This window comes from Gobius niger (genome assembly GCF_951799975.1).
Source record: "Gobius niger genome assembly, chromosome: 6".
Lineage (NCBI taxonomy): Eukaryota > Metazoa > Chordata > Actinopteri > Gobiiformes > Gobiidae > Gobius > Gobius niger.
Window position 1 is genome coordinate 37,327,664 of NC_136857.1, and position 24,769 is coordinate 37,352,432.

A 24,769-nucleotide genomic window follows, 5' to 3' on the forward strand; every position below is an offset into this window, starting at 1 on the left:
AAGCTGTGCGTGGAGGTGAGCCCGACTATATCTAGCCAGTATCTCTCAACCTCCCGCACAAGCTCAGGCTCCTTCCCCCCCAGCGAGGTGACGTTCCATGTCCCGAACGCCAGAAGCTGCGCATGCGGACCAGGTCGTCGAGGCACCTGCCTCTGACTGCCACCCAGTCCTCTTCGCACCCGACCCCTACGGATCCCTCTGCGGGTGGTGGGTCCACAGGAGGGCGGGCCCACGCCGTCTCTTCGAGCTGTGCCACCAGACGCTCGCGTTCGGGTCCCAACCCCAGGCCTGGCTCCAGGGTGGGGCCCCGGCTGCGCCATGCCGGGCGACGTCTCGGTCCTTGTTTGAGTCATGTCCATAAGAGTCTTCTGAGCTGCTCCTCGTCTGACCCTTCACCTCAGACCTGCCATGGGAGACCCTACCAGGGGCATAAAGCCCCAGACAACAGAGCTCCTCGGATCATTCGGGCACTCAAACAACCCCACCACGTTAAGGTGGCAGCTCACGGGGTTACATATAATATAAATAAGTAGGGCTGAAACGACTAATCGATTATTTTAGTAATCGATTAATCATTTTCTGGTTCACACTGACTAAAATGAAGCAAAAATGACATGAAAATGTAGTATTTTTGATGAAATCCTACTTTGTTTATATAGTTAGGGTCTGTGTACATTTTGTTCAGTGTATATGTCATGAATAGAGTCTCCAACAAACATTTCCCTTTAGTTTACTCCATCAACACATCTTCAAGCAGCTCCACTTAAGCTATATGTGATTTTTTTTTAAATTGAAAAAAATACAATTTTCCTACACCATTCACAGCCAAGCGATTACTCGATTAATCCCAAAAATAATCGATAGATTAATCGATTACAAAATAATCGTTAGTTGCAGCCCTATAAATAAGTAATTACCTCGCGGGCCGCATTTGGCCCCCGGGCCGCATGTCTGAGACGCCTGCTGTGGGTTCTGCTGTCCGCTCCACTTTGTCATAACACAGTTTAGTTTAATTAGTTTAGTTTATTTGTTCATTTGAGCAGTTAAAATTCTGCTCAAAAGGAGTGGGCCGAAGCAAAAGCTTATAAACGCCCTCCCACGGTAAAAAGCTTCTTTCTTTTGGGGACATTTTCTTCTGGATCTGTGTTGGAGTTTCTTTATTTTTAGGATTTCTTTAGCAGATTTGAAGAAACTGTTGCCCCTGATCAGCCCGTCCACACTGCTGCACGTGCCACCACATCAATATATACTGTATATATACATTATTGGACCACTTTCCCCATTTCAGATAAATACTGATATTTACCTTTTCCAATCTGAGCAAAAGCTTCAGGCGACACGTTAATGCTCAGAGTCATTTCTTAATATTTGTTCTGCAGAAAATAAGATTTTCACAAGGTCTTAAAACCATGTTTCCCTTTGTTTCCTGCAGACGCCCAGACCCAGTGGAGTCCAGAGCTCAGTCTGAAGCAGGAGATCTCTGACACTCCACAGAATATGGAGGAACCAGAGGAACCAGGGGAACAGAGCGTTAAACAGGAGGAAACCAAGATGGAGTTCAATGAGGAAGGAAATCTCCCTTCCCTGACGACTGACAAACCAACCATCAACATGTCTTCACGACCCACGGAGGAGAACACGGAGAACCAGAGGAGACAGCAGCTCCTGGAGGAGAACCAGAGGAGACAGCAGCTCCTGGAGGAGAACCAGAGGAGACAGCAGCTCCTGGAGGAGAACCAGAGGAGACAGCAGCTCCTGGAGGAGAACCAGAGGAGACAGCAGCTCCTGGAGGAGAACCAGAGGAGACAGCAGCTCCTGGAGGAGAACCAGAGGAGACAGCAGCTCCTGGAGGAGAACCAGAGGAGACAGCAGCTCCTGGAGGAGAACCAGAGGAGACAGCAGGTCCTGGAGGAGAACCAGAGGAGACAGCAGCTCCTGGAGGAGGACCAGAGGAGACAGCAGCTCCTGGGGAAGTCTCTGAGTCCACAGGTCCTGCTCCACAGAATAGGTGGGTCCTGGAGAGACACACATCGTTCATCCTGGCCTATTGTACATGTTTTAGTGGTAGGGGAAACCTCCGCAGACACGGGGAGAACATGCAGACTCCACACAGAAAGGCCCCGTCGAGCTGTGAAGCAAGAGCTCTTATCACTGTGCCACCGTGAACCAAATAAACCAAAACCAAATAAAACTTTTGCCAAAGCATCAATAAACATATGATACAAACTTCTACAGACCTTCTGACTCATGTTGAAGAACCTGATTTAAAACTAACTGAAACCTGCTCCTGACGGTTGTGTCTGTCTGACCTCTGAGAATCATCCTGTGAGTCGCCCAATATGTTATAGACTGTGCACATTCAGAGAACCAGAGTTACTGTAAGTAACTTGCCTCTGGGCCCTTGCACCTGTGGGGCCCCTACGCACCCTGCGTTAGTCTGAAACCATAATAACCCTGTGCACTTCCCTCACTGTGAATGTGAAAACAGTTTGATCGTTTGACCTTTTTAAAATGAAGATTTTGTTTGTGTTTCCCATCGTCTCCTGCAGACGTCCAGACCCAGTGGAGTCCAGAGCCCAGTCTGAAGCAGGAAGTCCCCGAGACTCCACAGATTAAAGAGGAACCAGAGGAACCAGAGGGACCAGAGGGACCAGAGGAACAGAGCGTCAAACAGGAGGAAACAAAGATGGAGTTAAATGAGGAAGGAAATCTCAAGACTCCCCTGACGACTGACAAACAAACCATCCACATGTCTTCACGACCCACGGAGGAGAACACGGAGAACCAGAGGAGACAGCGGCTCCTAGAGGCTCTGGGCCCACGACAAGGAGCAGCTGGTCAGCCTGGTCCTCGTGTGTGTTCCAGAGGTGAGTCCATGTAGTTCCTTATTTTGATTAAAGGTACTTTTAATATTGTTTTTTACTGGGAAAATGTTGCTTTGTGGATTTAATATTTTCCATATTAAACGATTTACTAGTGGATCGTTTTTGTGATAAGTTTCAACTTGTTTCCAGAAAGCATTAGTTCTGGACCATGTGAAGAACAGGTGGGTCATATTTTCACCTGCATTTGGAGTCGGTGTCTGTAAATGTGGAGATTAGTGACTCGGAAAATATTTCTGGAGGATTTTAAAATGAGTTTATCTTATTGTGTCATTTATACAGGATTGAAATGATAAGTTTATGTTCTAGTAAAATGGATTCCAGTAAGTTTTGCATTTTGGTTTAACACACTGAGCATCAGAAAGGACACTCTACAGTCTGTCAACATGAGGATCCATTTGTACCTGAAAGGGAAGAAGAAACTTATTTAATCCCACCTCCAGTTCCCTCTTCAGTCGTGATGGTCACGTGAGCGTCTCAAGGACGACCAGATCCTGGGTTTCCTTGGAGCGATTCCAGACGTGGTCCCTCATGTCTCTGGTGTTGAAGCAGATGATGACAGGCCTGGATTTGTCGTCATGTTTCTTCACTCTGTGGCAAACGTGGATCCAGGAACTTCCCCCGACGCTGAGGAGCCTTTGGGTAAACAGAGCGGCACATGTGCAGCAGCTTCTTCCTCAGATCTTCTCCTTTCTCTTTGTTGTCTTTCCATCGTTTTCCTTTTCTCACTCGGTGGCCTCCATTTTGGTAAGTGGAGCTCTCCCTCTGACTTGCCTTTCTGGGCGTCAGGGGAGGAGGTTTGAGACTCTGGGGGCAGAACGTGGTCAGCACTGGAAGCGCCGCGTAAGAATGAAAGTTCATGGAAGAGCTTCAATCTCTACTTGTCCTTCGTGCTCTGCTCACGAGATCTCGTTTCTTTGTTTCTTTGTCATGTGACGGTTTGGAGGCACGTGCTCACAGGCAGCTTCTAACCCAGGTCTTTAGTCCTTAGTTCTTACCTGAGCAAAAGGAAGTTCATATAAATGGAATCTCACACATTCTTCTTCAGAAACACCTGCTTCACGTGGCAGCCATCTTGGCCGAGTCTCGTCTTATTTGTTCACCCAAAGTGAGTGCTTTTTATGAGTGTAGTGAAACCAAACCTCCTCACGATCTGGAGTCAAAGTGACGCCTTTATCTGAGCGACACCAGCGCCGCCGCACTAGAGCAGGGTCGGCAACGTCAGGCCCGAGGGCCAAATCCAGCCCTCCAGCACAGAAGCTCTGGCCCTCAGGATGTTTTGGATGATTTAGAAGATGATGTTATTACTCAAATCAGAGGCAGAATGTCTGTTTGAATACGCTCAAAATGTAAAATACAGTCAAATCTTTCAAAGTTTTAAACAAAACACCCAAGTAGGTTATATATCGGCAACATCTGAGCGGTGCTTTATCTGATATCTATACTCAAAAACCAGAAAACAGAACAATAATGTGTGATCTGCACATTTACAATATCGGGTTCATCTCCAGTGACTTTGAATTCTGGGGGAAATGTGGCTAAAAATGAGGGAAAATCGTGTTAAAATTGTTTTGTGAAAAAAATTGGTAAAAATAGGGAATCAATTTGGAAAAATGAGTAAGAAGGAAAAACAATTGTGAAAACAAGAAAAAAAATTGGGGAAAAATAATACTAAGAAAAAAACATTGGGTGAGAAATTGAAAAAATGGAAAGAAAAAAGATGGAAAAACAAATTATTTGATCTGAGCTGAAACAACAAAGTCATTTCCTTTAATGTCGTCCCTGGACCAACGGCATCAAAAGCTTTTTTTTCGGTGCCTGCTTTAGATCTCAGTAGAAGCTAAACTTTTTTCCATCGTTTAACGGTAAGACCATAATGTACAGACAATGTCGGCAAAATGATGCTTTACTTTGGGCTAAAATTGGCAGGTCCGGCCCTTGGTCTTTTTACAATGAAGAAAACCTGCCTCCGCCAAACAAACCTGCCTCCCCCTGCACTAGAGGATCAACACCAACAAACTAATGAGCGACTTCACTCGGATCATCACAATCCCTGATGTTATCGCTGCAAATGTCCTCAAAGTGAAAATGAACTACCATGAACTACGACTACATTTAAAACAGACGTATTTTGTGTTTCATGGACTTGTTAATGTTTAGAAATATGTTTGTCATTAATGTTTCCCATCGTCTCCTGCAGACGTCCAGACCCACGGGAGTCCAGAGCTCAGTCTGAAGCAGGAAATCCCTGAGACTCCACAGGTTAAAGAGGAACCAGAGGAGCCAGAGGAACCAGAGGTGCCAGAGGAACCAGAGGAACCAGAGGAACCAGAGGAACCAGAAGAACCAGAGGAACCAGAGGAACAGAGCGTCAAACAGGAGGAAGAGCAGCTCCCACAGTTCACTGAGACGTCACCAAAGAACATCATCATCACCAACATGTTTTCACTTTGTGATGTCAGTGAGAAACACACGGCAGAGTGTGGAGCAGAGCAAAGGAAGAAACATGAGTGCACCGTCTGTAAGAAGAGATTCAACACTAAACAACACTTAGAAAGACACACGAGAATTCACACAGGAGAGAAACCTTTCATTTGTCCAGTTTGTGAGAAAACATTTAAACAGGATAGCACTCTCCGAGCACATATGAGAATTCACACAGGACAGAGACCTTACAGCTGCTCAACCTGTCAAAGGGCGTTTACACATAGTTCAGATCTCAGGAGGCATGAACGAACTCACACAGGAGAGAGACCTTACAGTTGTTTATTTTGTGAGAAATCCTACATCAGGAAAGCACAGCTGGCTGAACACATGAGACTACACACGGGAGAGAGGCCTTACACATGTACAGTTTGTCAGAAACAGTTTTCCGCACAGTCTTCTCTCCAAGACCACATGACGAATCACACCGGAGACAGACCTCACAGCTGTTTGTTATGTCACAAAACATTTACTAAACAATCCAGACTCACAGTGCACATGAGAACTCACACAGGAGAGAGGCCTTTCAGCTGCCCAGTCTGTCAGAGAGCGTTTGCACAAAAGGGAACTCTCAAAGTCCACATGAAATCTCACAAAGGGTTTAACTCGGTGTGAGAAGTGGATCTGCTCAGAAACAGGAGAGACCCGGAGACTGGAGGATTATTGTTTATTTGTTTGACTTCAACGTTTATAGGTAAAAACCTTTCAGTTGTCCAGTTCAAATCCAAAGTTCACTAGTAGGGATGGGCACCGTTAAACGGTACCTGCTTGGTACCGACCGAAAAGCTCCGGTCGGGGGTGGTATCGAAAAAATAAAATTCTTTCCGTGCCAGTTTTCGGTTCTTTTTCTCTCCAGACTTGAGTTTAAAAAATGCACGTATGTGCAGATAATGAGCCGCTTTAGCGCCAATGGAGCGAAGAAAAGCTACAACTTATAGCTCACAGGCCTCTTCAGAGTTCACAAGACACATTGGCTTTAAGCAAAACTTCTGTAATAGAGATGGCAGAGCCGCGGTCTGCGTCAGGACTGAGCCAGGTCTAAACCAGGACTTACTCCGGTCGTAAAACCCAGAGCTAAACTAAACCAGGACTAAACCAGGACTCAATAAGAAACTTTAGTTTTTAGGCAAATTGAAAAGCAAAACCAAGCAGTGACAATAAGAAAGACGTCTTTACCTTTAACGACAGACCCGGAGGCGGAGCCTACGGGCTGTTGTTACAACTTTACAGCAGCTGCAGAGACGGGAATATCCAAGCTGGTTTATAGAAAAGTGAGCGCTCACTCTGTGTTAGACATTGTTGGTCCAGTTTTGGTAAATGATGAGTGACAGAGTGAGGCTCACACCATGTCAGGATCTTTGACGTGTGGAGCTTTCGCTTTGTCAAAGTGCAGTGAGTTTAGAAAAGTTTATCTGAAAGAAACCGTGTCCTGATGTGGCTCTGACTCTGCAGCTCAGGAGGGAATAACGTCCTTTCTCTCTTTTATCTCTGCTTAAGTGGTGACCGGCGACGCTGCTGCTCCTGTGGAGCCTCTGTTGTGCTGTTTTCAGTCTTTTCCTGAATGATACTTTTAATACACGTTAATATTATTGTAAGTTAAAGTACTTGGTATCGAAAAAAACGAACGGTACCCAGCCCTATTCACAAGGAGCGTTCATAAACCGTGGGCAGGAGTGGAACAACAAGTGATCAATAATTATAGCTGTTCAAAACAAGACACACAAGACATTTTCAGAGGTTTAAGGAGACGCTGCAAAACTCCATTATTTCAAGTTTGGGCCAATTCAGTGTCTTCACATTTAAACTTTAACTTTGAAACAAAACAAAAAACATCATCATCACAAAAACGTGTTTGGAGAAACATTACATCAGTGAATAACCCAAGATTTATTTGGGAAATTGACATTTTAAAGCGTTTTTATCACATTGCGGCGACAGCTTTTCCACTTTAGCTCCGACAGACTTTGACCTTTAGAGTCTTTTGGAGGGATTTATTTTTAGATTTCTTCAACAGAAACATAAGAAGTTTGGGCGTCTGTTTGTAAACACAGCCTACTTTTATCTGAAAACATAATATGACTTATAGACAATAGACTCTGTTGCTCATATGAACCTCTTAACCTCCGCCTTAAAACCCTGAACACTATTCTGGGGTGTTTTTCACCCGAGCAGATCCATGTGTGTGATGTTCCTGATCTGAGTTTCTCTGAGTGTCCTGGGTCTCTGTCTTGGACGTCTCTGATGTTCTGGGTGTTTCTCCTACAGCCTCATGTTTCCATAGTGATGAAGGTCGGGGAGGGTCAGTGTATTTGTGTCTCCGGCTTCACAGTAAGTGAGAAACACAGAGTTATTTATATTTAGCTTCTCTCTCCTGAAGGACACTGAGCTTCACCAGAGACGTCTCACACATCCAGGAAACACTTTACATCTTCATTATCACATTTTTAAGGAATTTTTTGTTCCCAGATTTTGGATCATTTTTCTCTGGTCGTCTCATGAGGCTTTTCTGTCATGTTATTAGACATGACACAGTTTCATATAAAAGACTCACATGTGTCGTGTTTGTCATGTTTTGATAGATTTTGATAAAGTTCTTCTTATCGGGTGTTTTATCTCAGGTAAAAATCACCGGCGTCAGTGACGATGTTTTGGATTTGAGCCATCGTGCTCTAGGTTAACCGAGCGTATTTTCTCCAGCTTGGCTTTACCCAAATAGAAGCTTCTTGAAAAAATAGCGAGAAAATCTGGATGAAAATGAGACAAATCATGACAACAACGCGATGACAAAGATCTGTTTAGATGAGTTTTGTGGCTTTGTTCAGGCGGGTTCAGAGGTTAATGTCGACAATCTGAGGTTTCATGTCGATGTCTCTAAATATAAAAGTTTCCTTCTTCACCACAACAGTTTAAAAAGTTCATTCAAATTGTTGATTAAAAACATTTCTGTTAAATTTCGTGTGTGAATTATTTTCTTTCTTTGTTTTTTCTGCCTCATGAACCTGGAAACTTTCCGTTAACAAAGCTCAGAGACGTGAAGCTCACAGAGACAGACTCACTCACAGATTAGACTAAAGAGCTGAATCATCATCATAATAAAGCAGATTCTGTAATAAAGTGTGAACATGGTGACAGTGAGGAGAGGATCTGTGCTGTGTCTGAGGGAAGTTCTGACCAAGCCTTTGGACCGATTCCAAACCAGAGTCACATATTATTACATTCAAGACAAACATTAAACCAAATGTGAGATAAAACTTCGAGCTTGATCTTCATGAATATTATTGTGGTTTATGCTTTAAAACAGTTCAACATTAAAACTCTGAGTGAAAATGCTCTTTCTGTGTGGCCTATAGAAGGTTTATTATGATCTACAGTAAGATGCAACACCGGGTTCCTCCAGCAGAGGGCGCCTGCTGCTCTGGGCATCTGTATCTGACGCTGTAGAAGAGGCTCAGTCACGTGATCAGATCAAACTCCGGTGGTAAGTTTACTTCTGTTTCTTTCGCGGGTAAACTGGTCTGAAGCGACATGTGAATGATATAGAAACGTGTAAATGTTTGTAAAGGACGTTAGAGTCAAATGAGCTCTTCCACGTGTTCCCTATTTAAATAAAGTTACATGAAGTGTTTTCATGCGAAGTATATTTACACAGAAATGTAGCATGTCGATTTTATAAGCAAATAAAAAGGGGAACTATATTGTGAGGCGTAATGATACGAGGAGCAAAACGTCCGCGCAGTAACTCCTAAAGACTTCCCCCGCTCACTTCCGTCAATAACCTTTAGGAGCTACTGCGCGGACGCTGTGCTCCTCGTATCATTACGCCTCACAATATAGTTCCCCTTTTTATTTGCTTATAAAATCGACATGCTACATTTCTGTGTAAATATACTTCGCATGAAAACACTTCACATAACTTTATTTAAATAGGGAACACGTGGAAGAGCTTGGTAGCTTCTATCGTGAGCTTTTTTGGAGCTATGTGACATGTGGGAGAGGCTGCGTATGTGTGAGCGCACGGACAAAGACCAGACGGGGATATATTAACTCGGCTAAGGTTAGGTAAGAAAATATCTCAGTATGTAAAAACGGTGGCCTATTCCTTTAAGCTGAGTGACAGGATTTTAGAGGCAGTTGTGGTGAACAGGTCTGGGCTCATTCTACACATGAGGACATGGAGGAACATGTAGGGGGAGGAAAATACATTCTTTTAACATTTTTAAACTCCTTCTAGCCCCTTTAACCGAGAGCATTTTCTCCAGTTCGGCTTTACCCAAATCCAAAAGCTTCTTGACTGGAGAGCAACACTGTTATGCCTCATTTGAAAGCTAAAATCTAGAAAAGTGACTTTTTGTCACGTTGTCGCTGCATTTTTGTTTGTCGATGTTTGTTTTTGTTGCTTTTTCGTTGTGTTTTTGTCTCTTGTTTTTCGGGGGGGGTTTGTCATGTTTTTGTTGTTTATTCATCGCTTTTTTCATTGCTTTGTCGTCACGTTTTTGTCACATGTTGTTGTTTGTTGTTATGCTTTTCTTTTAAGCTTTTAGATTTGGGTAAAGCTCGGTTGCGCCCGGGGGTGAGGGTAAGGTAAAGTGAGAGGCCAGACCGGTGGCCCTGGAGCCAGTGGACCTTCTGTGTCCGCCCCTGGCCCAACGCTAAAGCTGCTAAACCAGGACAAACACGCGGCGCTTCGGTTTAAGCTGGATAACCGCTGTCATTAAAGCAACAGGCCACAGTTCTTCCACACTGAGGTATGTTCTTACCTGAGCTTAGACGAGTTGATGTGTACCTGTCTGGTCTTTAAGCGTGCCCTCAGTCACGCAAAAGTTGTCGTGTAAAGGCTCATGAACATGGAACAGTTTGTAGCAGTTTGTAGCTTCTATACCTTTGCTGGGAGAAGCTAAACGCTAAGAACATTTACGTGACTAAACAACATGTACGCATCTTTGTCAGTAAACATCAAAACTACATTTTTCTCCTCTCCATTTGAATAATGGCTCCAACCTGCAGAGGGCGCTAGTGCGCCCATAATCTTTTTATTTTCACCCTCAGCATGGGACGGCCCTGACGGGCCGTATTTCAATGAAGCTCCTGACAGGGGGCGCTAACGCGCTGTAATGTTGTATAATGTGAGATTCATGTGTCAGCCCCATTAGAATAACATGGGGGCCCCCGGGCGTCCCCATGGCAACACCATACAAAATATGATATGAGTCCCATTGGCTTTTTGGATCGGGACACCATCAACTATTTTTGTGCCAAATTTCATCCATTTCCGAGAAACTAATTTTTTTCCGCATAATGCATTTTTTCTTCTGCACCTGGAGGGGGCGCTATCGCGCCCAATGTCACTTATTCACATTTGTTGTGTCCAGGGGTGAAAGGTCAATAAAATGTTTATTTCCGATTTTTTATCGGAGTTTGTTTGTGCAAATGGGAGTGATTTTTAGTTTACGATTAATTGCAAAATTCTTCGCAAAGATTGCAGCTTCGCCGCAAACAAACCGTAAAACATAGCAAAAAGATGTTGGTAACTTTTGATGCCCCACATCTCGACATGAGCTGGAGCGATTTTGAACTCATTTAGTCAAACGCCCAAGGAGGAGTTCGTAAAAATGCGATGTCAGCGAAAACGCTGACTCAGCATTTTCCAGACTTCCTGTCAAAGTGGCGGACTTCCGGTTTGTCAGGGGGCGGGGCCACAATAATATTTTTTGTTTGTCATTACATGACGAATGTCTGTACCGAATCCCGTTGCTCTACGACAAAGTTGACGTTGGCCACTCCCCCATTGGCGCAATGTATTTTGACTTTTGTAGGTGGCGCTGTCGAGGCCATTTTTTTCCCCCAATATAAAACACACATTTAAATTAATTTTTCACCGGACCTGAATTTTGGGCACCTTTGGTGTGGACAGTCACTGTTTTACACGGTGAGTTTATGTTTGACATGGGCACAGTGCTTCGCAGGCCGCTCGGGCCTAATTATGTTTTTCTTCTTATAATTTGTTAATGATTATTCTTTATTTGCTTTCCCTTGAAAGATTAGGTTGTGTGACATCTTAACTTTCTAAAGAGACTATCGTTCAAAATGGAGGAGCAGCTGAAAATGCCACAATTCCTGGGCCAATTCACATGAAACAAAAAATGAAAATGATTTCCTCATAAAAGGCGTCCAAAGGTGGAGAAGAATAAGTCAGGTTTGTGAATCCAATCAATATCAAATAATGAGGGAAAACATTTGGACATTTGTCTCATCCAATCAAAGTGTTCGGTGTGAATGATCTGGTGACAATCGCTCAGTCGGTCGCCGGGTTCTGTCCCCGTGAGTCGCCTCGTGTTTCGTGAGGACACTTTTATAGGCGAACGTCCTCCGGCAGACTGAGCAGCTGTAAGGTTTCTCCCCGGTGTGGGTCTTCATGTGGCTCCTGAGGTACGCCTTCCTCGCGAACGTCTTCTGACACTCGGGGCAGCTGTACGGCCGCTCCCCCGTGTGGATCCTCATGTGCTGCCTGAGGACCGTCCCGTTCACAAACGCCCCCTGGCACACGGAGCAGCTGTGCGGCCGCTCCCCCGTGTGGGTCCTCTCGTGCTGTCGGAGGCCGGACCGATCGGCGAACCCCTTCTGGCAGGTGGAGCAGCTGTAGGGTCTCTCTCCGGTGTGCTGCCTCGCGTGTGCCCGGAGTGCGCACCTCAGCGTGAACGACTTCCCGCACACGGAGCAGCTGAAAGGCTTGACTCGGGCGTGGGTGCCCTCGTGCCTCCGGAGGGCGCCGCTGAACGCAAACGCTCTCCGGCAGACCGGGCAGCTGTACGGCTTCTCCCCCGTGTGGGTTTTCATGTGTTGAAACAGGTGACTCTTCAAGGCGAACGCGCGCTCACAGACCGAGCAGCTGTAGGGCCTCTCCCCCGTGTGGGTCCTCGTGTGAATCCGGAGGTAGCATTTATTGGCAAACGGTTTCTGGCAGACGGAGCAGCTGTAAGGCCTCTCCCCCGTGTGGGTCCGCATGTGGAGGTCGAGGGTGCACTTCCTCGGGAACCTTTTCTCGCAGCGAGGGCAGCCGTACGGTTTCTCCCCCGTGTGCGTTCGCTTGTGGACCGCGAGGTCGCTCCCGTACGCAAACGCTCGGAGGCAGACGGAGCAGCTGTGCGGCTTCTCCCCCGTGTGGGTCTTCATGTGAACGTCGAGCCCGTGCTTTTGTGCGAACGTCTTCTCACAGACCGGGCAGCTGTGAGGCCTCGTGCCCGTGTGGACGCTCTCGTGCTTTCGGAGGGCGCTGCCATGTGAAAACGCTCTGTGGCAGACCGAGCAGGCGAAAGGTTTCTCCCCCGTGTGGACCCTCACGTGGCACCTGAGGGACGTCTGCCGGGCAAACCTCTGCAGACAGGTCGGGCAGCTGTAAGGTCTCTGTCCCGTGTGGGTTGCGGTGTGGTTCCTGAGGGCGACCCACTTTGTGAACGCCCTCTGGCAGACGGTGCAGCTGTAAGGCTTCTCCCCCGTGTGCAGCTTCTCGTGCCTCCTGAGGGCGCTGCTGTAGGTAAACGCCCTCTGGCAGGTGGAGCAGCTGTACGGTCTCTCGCCGGTGTGGGATCTCAGGTGCGCTTTGAGGTGGCCCTTTTGGGAGAAGGTTTTCTGACAGCTTGAACAGCCGTACGGTTTCTCTCCTGTGTGGGTTTTCTGGTGGTGTCTGAGGCCAGAACTATCAGCAAACGCCTTCTGACAGATGGAGCAGCCGTACGGTTTCTCTCCCGTGTGAACCCTCACGTGCGTCGCCCAGTTCCGTTTAGCAGCGAATCTCCTCTGACAGAAAGGACACTCGTGTTTCTTCCTTTGACTCGAGTCGTGAGCGGCTGGACTTGTGTCTTTGATCTGGACTTGGCCGTGGTCTCCATCATGTGCGGCTGAAGCGCTGGCAGGAGGTTCCCAGTCCTCGTCATTGTCAGAGCCTGAGGAGTGGTCCGTTTGTTCCTCGGTTTCAGAGTCACTTCCTCCATCCTCTGTGTTCCTCAGTTGAAACAGTGAAGACGTGCTGGTGGTTTGTTTGCATTTGATGAGATTTCTTTTGTCAATAAACTCTTGGTTGTGCTTCTCACCAACATCAAGCAGAAAAGACTCTTTGGTGATGATGATGATGTTCTTTGGTGACGTCTCAGTGAACTGTTTGAGCTGCTCTTCCTCCTGTTTGATGCTCTGTTCCTCTGGTTCCTCTGGTTCCTCTGGTTCCTCTGGTTCCTCTGGTTCCTCTGGTTCCTCTGGTTCCTCTTTAATCTGTGGAGTCTCGGGGACTTCCTGCTTCAGACCGAGCTCTGGACTCCAGTGGATCCGGACGTCTGCAGGAGACAGTATATTTTAATAGTTATTATTGTTAGTTCAGAGCAGGATTAACAAACACCTGTTAGCTTTGAACTGGCCAGATTGCAGGTTAAAGTCTGGTCTGGAGGCACCACTAACACTTTTCTCTAAGTAGGAGTTTCATTTATGGATATGGACTGACATAAGTTAAAGCATTTCCTTCAAACAGACTTTCCTGGTTAAATGAAGGTCAAACAAAACAAACATACCACAATGTTAAAGTAATGTTATTCGACCTGTCTGAGAGCCTGAGTGGCTTTGGTCACGGTGTCATGAGAACATATGAAATGTTTAACCTCTTAACTCCCGCCTGAACAGATCCCATTTTCTCCAGTTTGGCTTTACCCTAATCAAAAAGCTTCTTGGGAAAAAACACCCAAACAGCCACAAAAAATGAGAAGAAAACAAGGATGTAAACACAACAAAAATTCAACAAAAATGTGACAAAAATTCAACCAGAAAGTGCCAAAAATTCAAGAAAAATGTGACAAAAAATCAACCAAATGTGACAAAAATTCAACCAAAAAGTGACAAAAATTCAACAAAAAGTGACAAAAATTCAACAAAAAGTGACAAAAATTCAACAAAAAAAGTGACAAAAAATCAACAAAAATGTGACAAAAATTCAACCAAAAAGTGGCAAAAATTCAACAAAAATGTGACAAAAATTCAACAAAAAGTGACAAAAATTCAACAAAAAGTGACAAAAATTCAACCAAAAAGTGACAAAAAATCAACAAAAATGTGACAAAAATTCAACCAAAAAGTGGCAAAAATTCAACAAAAATGTGACAAAAAGGGAAAAAAAACATACAATAGGTGACTCAATTTGATAAAATCGACACCTGGTCTTTCATTTTGATGTAAACTGTCATGAGAACATATGAAATGTTTAACCTCTTAACTCTCACCTGAACGGATCCCATTTTCTCCAGTTTGGCTTTACCCTAATCAAAAAGCTTCTTGGGAAAAAACACCCAAACAGCCACAAAAAATGAGAAGAAAACAAGGATGTAAACGCAACAAAAATTCAACAAAAATGTGACAAAAATTCAGCAAAAATGTGACAAAAATTCAACCAAATGTGACAAAAATTCAACCAAAAAGTGACAAAAATTCAACAAAAAGTGACAAAAATTCAACCAAAATGTGACAAAAATTCAACCAGAAAGTGACAAAAATTCAACAAAAAATGTGACAAAAAATCAACAAAAATGTGACAAAAATTCAACCAAAAAGTGACAAAAAATCAACAAAAATGTGACAAAAATTCAACCAAAAAGTGGCAAAAATTCAACAAAAATGTGACAAAAAGGGAAAAAAAACATACAATAGGTGACTCAATTTGATAAAATCGACACCTGGTCTTTCATTTTGATGCAAAGTAATTAATAATATACAGTGTTTTTGTTAAGTCCCTCTTTCCCAGATCTCAGCAACTAATCAGAGTCTAGTATCCTCCCGTGTCGACCAATGAGACGAGCTTTTCCTGTGAGCCAGCCTGTCAGGTCCAATCAGGAGGGAGGGGGAGGAGCCTGTTCTTGCTCCAGAGGAAGTCTTCCTCACCTGACAGTGAAGACTCTCCACTCTTCACAGACTCTTCCTCCTGTTGGACGCCCTCTTCCTCTGGCTCCTCTTTAATCTCCACATCTGCAAAACAAAATGGCCGACAGCTGTAAAGCCTGATAAGTCTCTTTGAAAGAAACTCTAAATTCTGGTCGTGGATGGTTCATGTGACATTCTTGCTTGCGTGGAAGGTTCCTGCACTGTTTTTTCAAAATTTCTTCTTATCTTAAATCTAATTGTGTTAACTATGTTTTAGCAAAAATTGTGTCTCTTGTGTCAATTGCACTTTAAAGTGATGGTCTGTACGTTTTCAAAGTGAGGAGCGATAGAGTGAAATTGCAAACAACCAAACTCCTCCCTCTTTAACCAGAGAGCCGTTGAGGAGAGCAAGAACAGGCTCCTCCCCCTCCCTCCTGATTGGACCTGACAGGCTGGTTCACAGGAAAAGCTCGTCTCATTGGTCGACACGGGAGGATACTAGACTCTGATTAGTTGCTGAGATCTGAGAAGGAGGGATTTAACAAAAACACTGTATATAGAACAAGACATGTTACAGCTGTTATGAACCATCTTGGGCCCTGAGAACTTCTGGGAGGGGACTCCTGGTGGTTCCAGAGTCAGGACTAAACATGGTGAGGCTAAAGTCTTCATGAGGATGGGAGACAGGCCTCAACTCTGACAATGTTTCAAAAAAAACGGTTCTTTTTCCCGCCAAAACCCAAATGCATTCTCTCCTCTTTGCCATTGTCGTCACTTTTTATTTCCCTTATGTGTTTTTGTCACTTTTTTATTACTTGTTTGCTGTTCTTTTGTCACTTTTTTGCTGGATTTTTTGTCTTTTTTGGTGGATTATTGTATTATTTTTTTTTGCTGGATTTTTGTAATTTTTCTACTGGATTTTTGTCATTTTTCTACTGGATTTTTGTCATTTTTCTACTGGATTTTTTGTCATTTTTTGGCTGGATTTTTGTCTTTTTTTTTGTTGGATTTTTGTCATTTTTCTACTGGATTTTTGTCATTTTTCTACTGGATTTTTTGTCATTTTTTGGCTGGATGTTTGTCTTTTTTTTTGGCTGGATTTTTGTCTTATTTTTTGCTGGATTTTGTCTTTTTTCTACTGGATTTTTGTCTTTTTTTTGCTGGATTTTGTCTTTTTTTGGCTGGATTTTTGTCTTTTTTTTGTTGGATTTTTGTCATTTTTCTACTGGATGTTTGTCTTTTTTTTGGCTGGATTTTTGTCTTTTTTTTGCTGGATTTTGTCTTTTTTCTACTGGATTTTTGTCTTTTTTTTTGCTGGATTTTGTCTTTTTTTGGCTGGATTTTTGTCTTTTTTTTGTTGGATTTTTGTCATTTTTCTACTGGATGTTTGTCTTTTTTTTTGGCTGGATTTTTGTCTTTTTTTTTGCTGGATTTTGTCTTTTTTCTACTGGATTTTTGTCTTTTTTGCTGGATTTTGTCTTTTTTTGGCTGGATTTTTGTCTTTTTTTTGTTGGATTTTTGTCATTTTTCTACTGGATTTTTGTCATTTTTTGGCTGGATTTTTGTCTTTTTTTTGTTGGATTTTTGTCATTTTTCTACTGGATGTTTGTCTTTTTTTTTGGCTGGATTTTTGTCTTTTTTTTTGCTGGATTTTGTCTTTTTTCTACTGGATTTTTGTCTTTTTTTTTGCTGGATTTTGTCTTTTTTTGGCTGGATTTTTGTCTTTTTTTTGTTGGATTTTTGTCATTTTTCTACTGGATTTTTGTCATTTTTTTGGCTGGATTTTTGTCTTTTTTTTGTTGGATTTTTGTCATTTTTCTACTGGATTTTTGTCATTTTTTGGCTGGATTTTTGTCTTTTTTTTGTTGGATTTTTGTCATTTTTCTACTGGATTTTTGTCTTTTTTTTGCTGGATTTTGTCTTTTTTTGGCTGGATTTTTGTCTTTTTTTTGTTGGATTTTTGTCATTTTTCTACTGGATTTTTGTCATTTTTTGGCTGGATTTTTGTCTTTTTTTGTTGGATTTTTGTCATTTTTCTACTGGATGTTTGTCTTTTTTTTTGGCTGGATTTTTGTCTTTTTTTTGCTGGATTTTGTCTTTTTTCTACTGGATTTTTGTCTTTTTTTTTGCTGGATTTTGTCTTTTTTTGGCTGGATTTTTGTCTTTTTTTTGTTGGATTTTTGTCATTTTTCTACTGGATGTTTGTCTTTTTTTTGGCTGGATTTTTGTCTTTTTTTTGCTGGATTTTGTCTTTTTTCTACTGGATTTTTGTCTTTTTTTTTGCTGGATTTTGTCTTTTTTCGGCTGGATTTTTGTCTTTTTTTTGTTGGATTTTTGTCATTTTTCTACTGGATTTTTGTCATTTTTTGGCTGGATTTTTGTCTTTTTTTTGTTGGATTTTTGTCATTTTTCTACTGGATTTTTGTCTTTTTTTTACTGGATTTTTGTCTTTTTTTGCTGGATTTTTGGCATTTTTAGCTCCTCTTTTGTCACCTCTTTGTTGAGTTTTTGTCATTTTTGTCGCTTTTTTGGGTCACTTTTTTTTTGTTGGATTTTGTCTTTTTTCTACTGGATTTTTGTCTTTTTTTTGCTGGATTTTGTCTTTTTTTGGCTGGATTTTTGTCTTTTTTTTTGCTGGATTTTGTCTTTTTTTGGCTGGATTTTTGTCTTTTTTTTGTTGGATTTTTGTCATTTTTCTACTGGATGTTTGTCTTTTTTTTTGGCTGGATTTTTGTCTTTTTTTTGCTGGATTTTGTCTTTTTTCTACTGGATTTTTGTCTTTTTTTTTGCTGGATTTTGTCTTTTTTTGGCTGGATTTTTGTCTTTTTTTTGTTGGATTTTTGTCATTTTTCTACTGGATGTTTGTCTTTTTTTTGGCTGGATTTTTGTCTTTTTTTTTGCTGGATTTTGTCTTTTTTTGGCTGGATTTTTGTCTTTTTTTTGTTGGATTTTTGTCATTTTTCTACTGGATTTTTGTCATTTTTTGGCTGGATTTTTGTCTTTTTTTTGTTGGATTTTGTCTTTTTTCTACTGGATTTTTGTCTTTTTTTTTGCTGGATTTTGTCTTTTTTTGGCTGGATTTTTGTCTTTTTTTTGTTGGATTTTTGTCATTTTTCTACTGGATTTTTGTCTTTTTTTTACTGGATTTTTGTCTTTTTTTGCTGGATTTTTGGCATTTTTAGCTCCTCTTTTGTCACCTCTTTGTTGAGTTTTTGTCATTTTTGTCGCTTTTTTGGGTCACTTTTTTTTTGTTGGATTTTGTCTTTTTTCTACTGGATTTTTGTCTTTTTTTTTGCTGGATTTTGTCTTTTTTTGGCTGGATTTTTGTCTTTTTTTTTGCTGGATTTTGTCTTTTTTTGGCTGGATTTTTGTCTTTTTTTTGTTGGATTTTTGTCATTTTTCTATTGGATTTTTGTCATTTTTCTACTGGATGTTTGTCTTTTTTTTTGGCTGGATTTTTGTCTTTTTTTTTGCTGGATTTTGTCTTTTTTCTACTGGATTTTTGTCTTTTTTCTACTGGATTTTTGTCTTTTTTTTTGCTGGATTTTTGTCATTTTTTGGCTGGATTTTTGTCTTTTTTTTGTTGGATTTTTGTCATTTTTCTACTGGATGTTTGTCTTTTTTTTGGCTGGATTTTTGTCTTTTTTTTGCTGGATTTTGTCTTTTTTCTACTGGATTTTTGTCTTTTTTTTTGCTGGATTTTGTCTTTTTTTGGCTGGATTTTTGTCTTTTTTTTGTTGGATTTTTGTCATTTTTCTACTGGATTTTTGTCATTTTTTGGCTGGATGTTTGTCTTTTTTTTTGGCTGGATTTTTGTCTTTTTTTTTGCTGGATTTTGTCTTTTTTCTACTGGATTTTTGTCTTTTTTTTGCTGGATTTTGTCTTTTTTTGGCTGGATTTTTGTCTTTTTTTTGTTGGATTTTTGTCATTTTTCTACTGGATTTTTGTCTTTTTTTTACTGGATTTTTGTCTTTTTTTGCTGGATTTTTGGCATTTTTAGCTCCTCTTTTGTCACCTCTTTGTTGAGTTTTTGTCATTTTTGTCGCTTTTTTGGGTCACTTTTTAGCGTGTTTACATCCTCATTTTCTTTTTTATCGCTGTTTTGAAGAAGCTTTTTAGATTTGGAGAACTTGGAGAACAGGAGAAAACATGTTCAGGCGGGAGTTTAAAAAAGGCCTAAAAACACATTTATTTTTAAAGGCCTTTTCAGACTAATTTGTTTGTTTGCTGTGTTGTTTTTACTATGTGAATGTTCTTTTTGTTTTTATCAGATTTTATTCTTCTGTTGTAGCACTTTGAGGTTTCGCTGAAATGTAAAGTGCAATATAAATAAAATGTATTATTATTATTATTATTATTATTATTAAGAGGTTAATATGACACTGAAAGTATTTTATCTGCTTCTCGCTTTTCATTTTTATTTTGATGTTTTATGGGTTGATTTTATCTGTTCACTTTATGTCTTGTGTATGAAACGTGCCTTTATTACAGTGTGTTACATTTATTTACCACTGTTGTTTTACTGTCATGTTTTTAGCCAATGGAAAATGTTAGCTAGCGTCCACAAACATGGCGGATCTCCATGGCAACGGTGAATTTTCCCGAGCTCAGATATAACTATACCACATCTATACAACCATGTCTTTCTTTTCTGAGGAGATAAGTGGCCAGAGTGAGGAGGAGATGTCACGCTACGTCGCCTGTAGGCCTGACGTCTGTGCGAACGTGAGCACCAAAACGTCAAACCCGAGCCCTACGTAAACTACAAACACCAAAAAACAAACCTTGTAGAGGCCTGAGCTCGTGTTCCTCCTCGACTTTCACTGCGATGATCTCCATGTTTATCAAACCCAGCCTGTCGGTCGAGCGGCAAACACATCGGTCCCGTTTGGAGCAGTGCTATGATAAAACGGTAGAATGACACGGTGACCGTTGCCATGGCAAGTGTGGCGGCCATCTTGCGATTGTCCGATTCAAAATAAAAAAAAGTATTAATAATTTTTTTTTTAAAAAGGGACGTATTGTTATTTCCATGTAAAAAAAGAAGATTGGAATTCACATTTGTATAAAAATATTTAAAAAAAACAATCCTAACCTTAAAGGTGCATTATGCAACTTTGTATGTGGGGAAAAACAGGTTGATATTAATGTGTGTTTGAACTTTAAGTGACCCAGTGGCTGTACGTGTGGTCAGCATGGTGCCTTTGCTTTTCGATCACGGCAGTCACGCTAGCACGCTCCAGGATCAATTGTTTTGTAGGTTTTCTGGTGAAAGGGCAGCAGTGAAAACTTAAAAAAAAAAAAAAAAAAAAGCGCCACATTATAGGCCACCGTTTTTCCATACTGAGATATGTTCTTACCTGAGCCTAGACGAGTTCATGTGTACCTGTCTGGTCTTCACGCGTGTCCTCAGTCACGTAAACACAGCGCAGACGGCGTTAGCATTTAGCCTCTCCTCCTCTATAGCTCCAAACCAGGTGAAAATAGAAGCTACCAAGCTCTTCCACGTTTTCACGATTTAAGTATGGTTACGTGAAGTGTTCCACTACAAAGTATAATTACACAAAATTAAACAATGTGGATTTTCTAATCGGATAAAAAGGGGAACTATATTGCAAGGCGTAATAATACCAGGAGTAGTTCGACATCCGCCCATTAATCTTCACTTTGCTGTCCGGAGGTCGAACTACTACCACCCATAAAGCTGCTGAGTTACTGTAAGGTCAAGTTAGCAATAATAAGATTTTTTTTCCCCCCATAAAAAGTCACATAATGCATCTTTAAATTGACTATATGGAGTTTTGAGCTCAGACCTGTTCACCGCAACTGCCTCTAAAATCCTGCACTGTCACTCAAATTGTTTTGAGTCAGAAGTGCCGTAATGCACGAGCTTAATATAGAACCTGCAGTTACGCATAAGACCTGAGGTGGCAGTAGTGAGTATAAAAAGGCCAACTTGCATCTAGTCGCTTTAAGGTTAACCACATCCCTGGCCCTAACCCTAATTTGTGTCATGAAATGTCACATTTTCTGAGCCAACAAGCAACAACCGCTACATGACAGATTCTATAGACGCATCCATCATTATTTAACAAATTTGTCAAATACAATGAATGAAAAACGCTGACTTTAATTAGCAAAGTTTTGTTTATGTAGCCAAAGTTTATGTTGCCTATATACATATTTGATTCATTTGATGTCATTACAAGACATTTTTTACATTGATATAGTTATGGATGGATATACAACAAACTATCACTGCCCAATAAAATAAATCACAATAAAAACTAGAGTATTATGAGTTTACATGATTTCTTGGGTAGAATCAACCATCACAATATGGCCGCCAGAGTTGGACAACACGTTCCAACTAGCGGAGTCTAACTGCTACGGATGCGCGACCAGGACACTTCACCTGGTCCACGATGGTCAGACAGAGCAACAGCAAAACAAATAGTAACTATAACTGTCGACATTGACAAACACAAATATTTCATTTGTTTTGATGTGTCGTAGACATTGCTGATTTTAACCAGCCTTAGAGCTTTGTATGATTTCACATAAAGTTTTTTTTTCTTTAAAAACTATTTATCAATATACCAAAAACATGCCTATTTAAATACACAGATACTGTATGTCATTTATAACGATAAAAATAGTCACATTTATCTGCATTATTAAATTTAAAACTTTATTGTTTATTCCATCCATCCATCCATTTTCTTCCGCTTTATCCGGGGCCAGGTCGCGGGGGCACTTTATTGTTTATTTTTGGTTTATTCTTCAGGTCAGACAGTTAACACATTGAGGCCGTAGAGCACCAACAATCCAGGCCATTTTTTCATAATTATAAATATAAATATTTGTAGCGCCACAGCTATTCTAGGTTATATGGACACATGAGACTCTAAGCTCTCCGTGGGTGAAAACAGTTTAATTCTACATGCCTCGGAAATCCTAAGCTAAATAGAGGCTAGTTTTGATCAAAATCACAGATGTTTTTTCGAGAAACGGAGATGCTGTGGGAACCCAGGGTGCTGAGGGCGCTATAGCACCCCTAGTGAATCGTTTACCGCATTACAGGCAATATTATATAAATAGGAAATAAGCACAGAAATAGCATTTTTCGGGGGAATCTTGTCTCTCAGCGCCCCCTAATGAAAATATCTTCCCACGACTCAACACTCTATGCAACACTATTCTTTTTCTTCTTCAACACTTAACTCCTCTCTCCTCGGACACTAATGTTATGTTAGGGGGCAAATGCCTTAATATCTCTGTTTCAAGTCAATTTTCAACGTCATCATTGTTGACATGTTTTGAAACACGCATGTTCTCGATCTCTTTTTATGGCGTGTGCATTTAAACAGACTTTAACAGGATGTTTCTCAGTCGTCCTTGGACCGATTTTAACCATATATAAAACTCAGAGAAATGTTCAAATCTCAACTGTTTCAATAGGTGTGTTTGAGATGAGCCAGACGGACGCAGTTTTACAGCCGACTGCAGACTCTCGGTGCCGGTTAGATTTCTGTTCTTGCTCCAGAGGCTCTGATGTCACGTGGGGCACGGAAAGATCGTGAGACCCCAACGAGAGCAGCCGACTTGATCAGCCGCTGCATCTCTCCAGAGGCAACTGCAGCGGCTCCACGGCCCCGTGCATGATGGGAAAACACCCACCTGTCCGCGGCTCACGCTCAGGTGATTGGATACGAGTCTGCTGTGATCAGAAACGTGCTCCTCGCCCCCTCCTCTCTCCTCTTTAGATCTGAACAAATAAACTATGACTGAAACTATTAAAGTTATGCATCGCCCCCTAAAATAGAGCTCATGTTTGATGCTTTTACAGAACAAACTAATGATTTAAAAGGACGTGTTTTATCTCACAAACTTGAACAAACAAACGAATGGGAAAGTTTTCTCTGATGAAGAATGATATCTCTGGAGTAAGGGAAACAGAGCAGGAGGTGAATGACTTTTATTTAGGATAAACTTTAAATGAACGCGATATCTGAGCGAGACGCTGCGTGATCTGAGGCCACTCTCGTTGTTCTCTGCATGTGGAGCGGTCGGATGGACTTCAGACTTTTTTCTCCGCCCCCGTTGCGCCGGCTACTCTCGCCGATCATCCAGGCGAGCCGCAACGGCATCTTAAACACACCTAGTCACAGACTAACACACCCCCTCAGACTAAAAAAAGAGAAAAGAAACATAATAATAAATATAAAATGTCAGTTTTTGATTGTCATTTATTTCACCTCTGTTCATCACAGAGCTACAAAACCACACATAAGGTGTATTAGAGTCATCAAAAACATGTTTTTCCGTTTTTGGTACTCAATGTGTTAAGATAGCACTGCTATTCGTCTATGAAGCTTTGAATAATTTTCACATAGAAGTAGCTTTGTTGTGACTTAACAGCTCGACAGAAGAGGATGAATTCATTTGGAAGTCAAAGCCACGCTACAAAACATTTCACCCAATAAACAGAATCAAAGCATTTATTTCATTGTGTTTTATTGGTGAAGAGGTAGTTTTAGTACAGAATGAGGGTTTTTATTGGTGAAGAATCCCATTCCACATTTAAGGTTGTAAGTCAGTTTTAACCTTGAAATTGAACCTCAAAGAACAGAATAGCTGTTATATTTTACCTAGAAGTTTTAGCCAGTATTTGTTGTAAAAAGAATCGATCTAAACAGTTGTTGGATGTTATTGTGTGAAATACTCTATGCCTTTTCCATCTCCTGTGTGGATTTTCAGTTCATCAATGTCCTTTTTGCAGAGAAAGCCTTTCCGATTGGAGGGGCAGCTGAAAGCTTTCTCTCTGCTGTGAAAACCCAGCGTTACCCTCCAGACGACCGGCTTTCCTCTGCCCTTGCATTGCTTCCTGAAGTGCGTGGAGCTTCTGACTGAGCCGTTTGTCGCACACGGGGCCGGGCCACCTTTCTTTATGCGTCGCCGTGTGTTGCAGGTACAGGTTTTTCCGAATGAATCCCCGACCACAGACCGAGCACGTGAACGGTCGGAATCCGGTGTGAGAGCACATGTGCACCTTCAGATGCGCATTCTGATTGAATGATTTATTGCAAACCGGGCAGCTGAACGGTCTCTCCCCGGTGTGAACCACCGAGTGTCTCTTCAGAGCAGAGACGCGAGCAAACACCTTCCCACAGACGAAGCATCCGTGCACTTTCGGGTCCAGTTCTTTGCCATTTGCTGTTGAAAAGACGTTGCTGATTAAAACTCCTTCATAACCTTCTTCATTGTCTTCTGCGTCGATCTGTTGTGTGGAAGGTCCAGCAGTTTCCTCCCAGTCTTTACTGTTGTCAGTGTCAGAAGAGTGACCCGTTTGCTGCAGATCGTCATAGCCCAAAGTCCTCTCTCGTTCAGGTTCTTGGTACGTTTCTTCTCGCTTTGTGGAGGTTTCATTTGGAGTTTTCGTGCTTAGGATCTGGTGCAGCAGAGACGGCTGCTCATCATCTTCACTCTTCACTTGGACGGCTGTGAGTTCA

At 41.8% G+C, this 24,769-nt stretch overlaps 2 protein-coding genes across 2 annotated transcripts in view; one reads left to right on the forward strand and one right to left on the reverse strand.

The window, feature by feature from the left end:
- LOC306964332 (uncharacterized protein) overlaps nucleotides 1–24,769 on the forward strand; it is a gene marked incomplete at its 3' end in the record, with an annotated part of 391,619 nt that overhangs the window by 178,803 nt on the left and 188,047 nt on the right. Inside the window, exons 2-4 of the mRNA XM_079558323.1 lie at nucleotides 1,433–2,008; nucleotides 2,550–2,665; nucleotides 5,154–5,252. Coding sequence (XP_079414449.1) covers nucleotides 1,498–2,008; nucleotides 2,550–2,665; nucleotides 5,154–5,252 — 726 coding nt within the window. The 5' untranslated portion in view covers nucleotides 1,433–1,497. The remainder of the gene's footprint in view (nucleotides 1–1,432; nucleotides 2,009–2,549; nucleotides 2,666–5,153; nucleotides 5,253–24,769) is intronic.
- Nucleotides 11,622–13,331, reverse strand: LOC306964333 (uncharacterized protein; the record flags this gene model as incomplete). Its single annotated transcript, XM_079558324.1, has 1 exon — nucleotides 11,622–13,331. The coding sequence occupies exon 1, from the start codon at nucleotides 12,534–12,536 to the stop codon at nucleotides 11,622–11,624; it is 915 nt and encodes a 304-aa protein (XP_079414450.1). The 5' UTR covers nucleotides 12,537–13,331.